This window comes from Neofelis nebulosa, chromosome 2, assembly GCF_028018385.1.
Source record: "Neofelis nebulosa isolate mNeoNeb1 chromosome 2, mNeoNeb1.pri, whole genome shotgun sequence".
In the NCBI taxonomy this organism is placed as follows: domain Eukaryota; kingdom Metazoa; phylum Chordata; class Mammalia; order Carnivora; family Felidae; genus Neofelis; species Neofelis nebulosa.
Genome location: NC_080783.1, coordinates 160,266,197 through 160,274,444, shown reverse-complemented (window position 1 = coordinate 160,274,444; position 8,248 = coordinate 160,266,197). Strand labels below are relative to the sequence as shown.

The 8,248-nt window shown below is 34.0% G+C and overlaps 1 protein-coding gene across 4 annotated transcripts in view; it reads left to right on the top strand.

Annotated features, from left to right (window-relative positions):
- The first annotated feature begins 3,901 nt into the window (after positions 1 to 3,901).
- TNNI3K (TNNI3 interacting kinase) overlaps positions 3,902 to 8,248 on the top strand; it is a 290,431-nt gene continuing 286,084 nt past the window's right edge. Inside the window, exons 1-2 of one of the 4 annotated variants that reach the window (XM_058716966.1) lie at positions 3,902 to 4,048; positions 4,639 to 4,747. In XM_058716966.1, coding sequence (XP_058572949.1) covers positions 4,009 to 4,048; positions 4,639 to 4,747 — 149 coding nt within the window. In that variant the 5' untranslated portion in view covers positions 3,902 to 4,008. The remainder of the gene's footprint in view (positions 4,049 to 4,638; positions 4,748 to 8,248) is intronic. The other 3 variants (XM_058716964.1, XM_058716965.1, XM_058716963.1) reach the window with 3 other exon arrangements.

Genomic DNA, 8,248 nt, shown 5'->3' with positions numbered 1-8,248 from the left:
TCCCTACAAGCATATACAATGGCCCCCATGCAGAAAAAGATTCCATTGAGCCAATGGACAGCAGTGATTCCATTAGTGATAGTGAAAGTCATCCTACACAATAACCCTCCTCCCTCTTGTCTCCCTCACACCAGCCAGGAAGGTTTTTGAAAACAAGTGTTTATTTTTCTTTATATTTTGTATTTTTTATTTTGTATTATTTTATAGTATTGTAATCATTTTTATATGAATATTTTTGGGTTATGGAACAAATAATCTGAGTTTACATTATTTCTTGTGGGGAAATATGCTTTGATATACAAGTGCTTTGGATTATAAGCACGTTTCCGAAAGGGATTATGCTCACAAACTAAGGTTTTACTGTATTCCTTAGAGAAGGCTTTTCCTTATAAGTTATAAATATTCCTTGAAAAACTCAAATAGCCTTGTGAGAGAATTATTATTTTTGGTCTTATTTTATATTTTTCTTTAATTTTTAAAAATTAATAGACTTTTCTGTTAAAACACATTTACATTTACAGAAAAATTGAGCAGAAAATACAGAGAGTTCTCATATACTCTTTATTTCTTTCCTCACCACCCCCCCCCCCATAGTAGTTTGCCCTTTTATTGGCATCTTAAATTATCATGGTACTTTTTTTTTTAACATTGATGAACCAATATTAATATGTTATTATTAACTAAAGCCCATAGTTTACATTTGTATTTTACAGTTCTATTGGTTTTTCCAAATGCCAGGTATTCACTATTGCAGTATCATACACAGTAATCTCACAACCCTAAAGAATCCTTGTGCTCCACCTATTCATTCCTCCCACTCTCCCTGCTCCCCCCACAATACTGAACTTTTTGCTGTCTCTTTAGTTTTGCCTTTTCCAAACTGTCATATAGTTGGAATTAAATAGTTTGTAGCCTTATCTAACTGGCTTCTTTCACTTAGCAATATTCATTTAAAATTCTTCCATGACTTTTCTTACCTTTGTAGCTCATTTTATTTATTACTGAATAAGTTTCCATTGCATGGATGTATATATAATTTGTTTGTTTATTCATTTACCTTTGAAAAGGCATCTTGGTTGCTTCCATTTTTGTGATTCATTTTACAATAGAGACTGTACATGCACATCCAAATCATCTATTGTCCTGGTGATTAGCATAGTATGGACCTCTTATAGAATCTGAACAATCTTCTTTTTCTCTTTACTCCAGTGTTTTCTCTTCTCTTACAGTGAATTCAGAAATGCAAAACCTTTCAGGTAAGTTCACTTTAAGCAACCTTAAAATAGTGCTACTCAAAGTAGCATCTACCTGAGTGATTAGAATCGCTAGGTATTTATGTTGAAATTCAGATTCCTTGGGGCTAGTACTGATCTAGTGAATCAGAATTTCTGGGAATGGAACCCAGAAAGTTCCTCAGTGGCATCTATGCTCACTGAAGCTTGAGAAGTTTACCACTTTTGTACTTAGGTTGTGTTTTTGATAATATATGAGATAATATGCTTTCTGAACTTTTGGGAGTCTCAGAGCTGAGAAGAGCAGGATTCAGTCTAGAGCATGTGGCCAACTCAAGGTAGAAAGAAGTAATTTTTACAGAAATGTACTCAGTAGTGGGAAAAGTATTTCCTGCTTCCATGTGTATCCCCTCCAACATTCTTTAGGAAAGAAAAATAGGATATATTATTCTGGGTCATTTACTTATTCCAGCCTTTTCTTCACCTTCATGAAGGCATTCAGGAGGGTTATTCCAGTGCCCTCAACCTGTGACCTAAATCACATTCATAAAAGTGGTTTGTAGATATTGTTCCTTTGAAAGTAGGAAATTGTTATAGTTCAATAACATTAATATTTTAGGTATCGAGATGATCATTTTTCCTGAATTTTTATGTTGCTATCCTACCCTTTTTTTTTGGGGGGGTAGGATAAATAAAATTTATTGCCTCAGAGTATAGAAAAATTCAGTTGAGTTGCTGATTGGATTTTCAAACTGATAGCACGAATTATAGATTTTGAAAGCCAAATCTTTTATTTTTAAGAGTCAGCCTTTCTGAAAGAATAAAAATATTGTTGAAAATCAAAAGGAAAAATCCTAAAAATTAATGCATCAAATTTATATCCTAAACAAGAAATTGGAAAAATAATGCAAAATGATATAAGAACTAGTTTTTCCTTCACAGGTACAGGCAGTAAACAGACACACACACACACACACACACACACACACACACACACTGGTGTAAGGTTTGAGGGAGAAATAAGAAAGAAGATAAAGAAAAACAGATTTAGATGTCTTTTAGAAGGTCTGCAGCCCTGCTTCCCATCCCTGTCCCTCTGGATTCAAGGTATGGAAACCATGGATTGTTTAGCAAAATTTGAGAGAAGGGAGAGCTTGTACATTATTTCCCAAGGTGTAGCCTTGGAAGATTGCAAGTCTCTTAAAGAAGACTAACCAGTATGGTCTCTGGGACTATACTGAATGCTTGGTCTTCAATACCAACCATTGAGGACATCAGTGCCTGGATCAATGAGCCTTAATGTAGTATATCTGGGGAAAGCAAAGATTTTCTGACCTGAGGGGATGAGGGTCTCACAAGGAAAATGCAGAATGCATGGACCAAGTAACCAGAGGCTCCTACACAATAGCAGACAACAAAAGCCATGGCAGATGAGAGATAAGGAGAGTTTTATCTAAGGGAGGACAGAGATGTCCATGAAGTCAGATATCTACTTCTTTAGCTATATATTATGATCAGTATGGAAGCCCTCCCTCTGGAGCTTAGATTACCTTTGCTGAGAAAAGGTGTGAGGAATCCTAAATTTGTCTAAGCATTGACTTCAAAAAGGGAAAATTCTTTGAATATTCAACTATGGTAAATGTGAAATTCATACCTGTCACATTAAAACTATATCCTCTGGAGATGAATTTCAAGATTGAAATCTATATCTTCTAGGTATAATTACATTACCCAAAAGAAATACATAGTTAAAAATCAGATAACTTTTCTTTCTGTGTTTTCCATTTATTCTACATCATACCCTGAGTTCATTTATATCAATAAATATATGCATACACAAAGCGAATATCCCCAATGAAATAAATGGAAGGTGAATAAAAGAGGAATTACGGGAGATTTAACATTAATATATAGCTTGAATTTCAGAAATATATAGACCCAGAATTGATTCCAGACTCTTCCACCTACTAGCAAATATGGATTTTCTCATCCATAATATGGGAATAATATATACTTTGCAGGATTCTATGAGGTATAAATGACAAATGTGTATAAAGTACTCAGACTAGTATCCATCCCACAGAAAACATTTAATCTAATTATTCATAATCTTGTTATTTTATGAATTGCTGCTGGTGGAACTCAGTGTCTTAGATTCTTCTCCATGATTCTTATGATTAACATAATCAACACATGCTAAAAATTAATCGTGGTCTATGTTGAGGATTTCTTCTTACAATTTTGTACTTTTAATATAGGCTAAATTTACATTTATTTCTATTAGTAGAGTGACATAAGATGTGGGTTTCCATATTTATATGGGGAGACAAATTCTATCACCAGTTACTCTTTTCCAATTGGCATTACTTTGACTCAGGGGTAAATGACTAGAAAGAAGCTCTAGATAGTTTTAATAGCTCTTTGTGAACCTCAGGTGTAACTGAACCACTTTCTAAATTTACCTACTAAAGAAATGACCCATGAACGTATTCATGGGTAGATAATCAATTGATAAGGCAAATAATCCCATTGAAACATTTACTATTTATTTTTGATACAGCTGTTTTAAACAGACTGATTAGTTCCCTTTATGAGTTCACCCTTGAAAGCACAAACTATTTTGTTCTTTGTCATGGTTGCATGACATTCCATTTGGCAGTCAGCTTATTTTTAGCCAGACTATCAAAGTATTTTTCAACTGGACTGTCACTGCACTTGAACTTGGAATCTTGTAACCTGAGGAACTGCACTGGAGACAAGAAGACACCTCTAACAAATGGGAAATTATAAATCTAGACCAACCCAAACTTGCACTGGTAATTATTCTTATACCCTAAATGTAACATGGTTCTGTAGTTATAGATAATTAACATTTCATTGGAGTATCTGTTATTTTTTACATGGAGGATATGATAATGTATTATATGAAACCGTTAAGAAGATACCTGAACTCAAATTATTTTTCTCTGAAAGATTTTTAGAGAAAACAGAAAATTTCTTACAAAAGTATATTAGTTGCTAGGTATAATGTTCTTAGGAATACTGCTGAATATAGGGATTTTAGAATTATATCTTAAATATCTATAATTTGAAACCTAAAAACTTTTGTCTGGAAACTAGAGATTGCTGTAATTAAAATGCAATAAAATAAAATGAAATAAGTCAAATATATTCTTCTATGTAAATATATTATCCAATATCAAATGGGTTCTTAATTACTACAATTCAATATGATTGCATTTTAAATATAAACATCTGCATTTTAAGCTCACAGTCAGCAATTTAAATTAAGTATTGTAGAATTTAGAATTAAAAACTGGAGTTTTAATTACTTGTATGTTATGATCTGTGTCTACATTTTGCAAAGCGCAGCTATGAATCAGTCTCATTTGTCTTTCTTTACTAGATGAATGGAAGAAGAAAGTCAGTGAATCTTATGTTATTATAATAGAAAGATTAGAAGATGACCTTCAAGTCGAAGAAAAAGAACTTGCAGAACTAAGGCACATATTTAGGTAAAGTTCTCAGAGTTATTATTTCTTCGTATAAGTACGTTTGTTGCTTATCTTGTTTCTAGATACATCTATATTTAAAAACACAACCCGTATAATCTCAGTTGTCACTAATCATGGTAAGCCTAAAAATGTAAGGTTACCCCTTTCTTGGCCATTCATATAGCCCCTAACATGCAAATATCTTATCTCCTTAAAATATGACTTGCACGCTCCCATCACTAAAGTTTAAAAAGAGGAGAGGAAAGTAAGGGCTGACTTTTGAATACAAGCTATTGCTGATCTGAATATCTTCCCTGGAGTTAGATTTCTTGTAAACCATGCCAGCAACGAACAGCAGGACTTCTCTTCTATTCTCAAATGGTGGTAGAATATTGGCCATATTGTTCTTTGTGAGCTACTAGGGTAAGTCCAATTTTTAACAAACCTTCTGGTCTCTTGACATTTAAGGGCTGTCCCCTAATGGAACTGAGTATCATTCTGCCCCCTGAACAACCATATAACAACATGTAATACTGGCTTCAAACTTTCAGTGAGTTTTGCTCATGATAACAAGAGAAAAATAATCTGGCATAGTGTCACAACCTTGGAAGACACAAAATGTTCAGAAAAGAGGGGCAGGACCCTTATATACACAAGCAACCTACTGGAGAAATTGAATCTGACATTGAGAAACTAGATGCATTTTTGAGGGTCAGTTTAAGTTAGCTGCTTGACTGAGGAAAAGTTCCATGTAAGCCAGTTAAACATGTTGACTTATACCTGTGTTATTAATCTAATGCACTCATGACAAAGGACCTCCTCTATTTTACTTGGAAAACAAGTGTAAACCAGTGACCAAATGACATATTCCAAAAGAATTTTCAGATATAGTAAATATATAAAGTTAACACGACTGGCAATTAAAGTTATCCACATATGATATAGTTGTCAGTGGGTTAATAAGGCTTTTTCAAGTGATCAGTTTACTGGAAAAGAGATACAAATGTAGAACTTAATCATAAGTCCTCTAGCTCTTAGTGACTCAGATAAATATGCTGAATGAAATGTGGTTAAACTGAAGAGACTTCCCTCAACTTTATGAACTCAAAATCTCATTTATTAATTTATTTTTTAATTTAAGAATTACTGTGCAAATATGTCAAGACTAATTTAACTAGACATATCCTTTTAAGGATTAAGCTTAACAATGGACTCGAGATGTAGGTTTTATTCTGTGTTTTCCATTTATTCTACATCATACCCTGAGTTCATCAGTACATCATACTCCATCAGCAACGGGCAGTTGTTTTTCCAGCTCCTGCTATAGCTGACTTTTCCTACATTTCCACTATATGCAATAAATGTGACCTCCTTTTTACTAATCAGTATTGGGGATGAGAGGCAGGAAACAGTGTCAGGGAGAATATAGTTCATTATTTATTGTGCCAAATACATTCAAGTTGTTATTCCAGACACATGAAATATAAGACATTATGTAATTCTCACCATGACTCTGTGTGATAAAAATTAATTCTGATGGATAATAAACTAAGGACTAGAGACATTGTATCTTATTAAGATCATATGGTCAGTAAGTGCTGTAACTCTGATTTGTAGCAAGGTCAGCCTGAGTCCATAGAGAGAGTTCTTCCTACTTACTATACCCTTCTTCTTGCTCCAGGAGTTCATAATCTGGTTTAGGGGAAAGACATATATAAAGAACTCACAGAAGACATTCTATGACAAGTGCTAAATGGGAAGAAAAATAAAATGGTTTCAAATACAAAAGTAAAAAAAAAAAGAAGATTTGGGAGCTCTTGATTTATCCATTTTAAAAAACATTCCAGGTAAATGGCATAGTTAAGTAAAGATATATAGGCAAGAATGGATGAGTACCATGGAAGATCGAGAGGAGTCAAGAAAAACTAATGTCTTGACCATTTTATCTAAGTTGAGTAAGAAGGTTAGGTCAGTCAGTATAAGGGTTTTACAGTGATATAGTTTTAAATGCAGTTTCTTCTTTTTACAAACTATGTATTCTTGGATATATTATTTGGTGTCTTTGTGCCTCATCTGCATCTGTAAAATGAGGTTAATAATAACAGCCTCATGGATATTTGCAAAATGATGTTAATTAAAAGCTGAGAGCCTAACACACAGTAGGCATGAAATAATTGGAGGTTTCTATTTTCATCATTGATTGGGTAAATAAGGACAGTTTGAAAGACTGAAGACTTTATTATCCAGTAGAAGTAACAGTTTATTAAAAGTTAGGAAGTAAGAAAGTTAGGATTAAATGTTTTTATGTAAACAGGATGTTTTTAAAAGTTAAAATGTAAAATGTTAGGACAATTCAAGATGATGCCAAAATCTGAACTATAACTTTTAAAGATTGTGATCAAGAGAGATTTGGCTAGGGTACTAGAAGGCTCATCAAAATGGATGTCAAATTCCCTAAGAATAATGGTAGGGTATTTTGTGGAGAGGCAGACTGGTGGTAGCCTGGTGCTAAAGCTGTTAAGGAGGTGACAGAAATGTTGCATTAGCCAGAAATGATAATAATGAAGCTGAGGAGAAGATTACTCACAGCCTAGAATCATGTTTCTCCAAGGGCTAAGAACCTCATACAGTAGAGTAACCAGCAGTGCTTGCTAAAATTTTAGATTCCATGATTCCACCCCATATCAAATGAATCAGAATCTCTGGGGCTGACTTCCAGAAACCTGAATTTTTAACAAGCTCCCCAGGTAATACTTTTGCATGCTAAAAATTATACTTCTGCTGAAGTTTAAAAACTACTTTAGAAAGATACTCAAGTTGCACTGAGAACTCTGCCTGAGGTGTTATTGGTGAAGGGATGAAGAACTGAGAAAAAAGAAAGCAGGCAACTAGTATGCTCTACAGAGATTCAAGGGAGCAAACAAGCAAACATAAACAGAGTACTCTGTCTGATTCCATCAAGACTGATAGCATCATCGGGAAAGAAAGGCAGTCATGCCTAGGGCAAAGTTCTGAGGATTTTCTTTTCTCTAGAATAAAATGATGGATGACAAGGAAGGAAGAGAATGGAGTTCTGAGAATATAAATTGTCTTACTCATTGACTCATATGCCAAAATTTTATGGCATTTGGGAAGATTAAGCATAATATTGTATGAGATCACATTTGAGTATCTAGGACGTTTTGGGTGTTTCTTTCTCATCTTTGTCCATGCCTTGTATGATGTAATTAGTATTTCTGTGGTGAACAACTGTGTTATGCCTTATGACACCAGGCTTTCTCTAAACATGTCGATAAGAGGAAATGGTATAAGATGCCCAAAAAGAAGCACTTAACACCAGAATCACAAGTTGAGGATCACTGATAAAAACACAGATTTGGGAGTTTTTTGGAGGTTTTTTGTTGTTTTTGTTTGCTAACAAGTTTCTTTATGGAATTCGTGGTAGATACTAATTGCATTCATTCAAAGAGATTTTCCACACCACAGTACACCAAGGCTTCTGTTAGCTCACATACACAATCT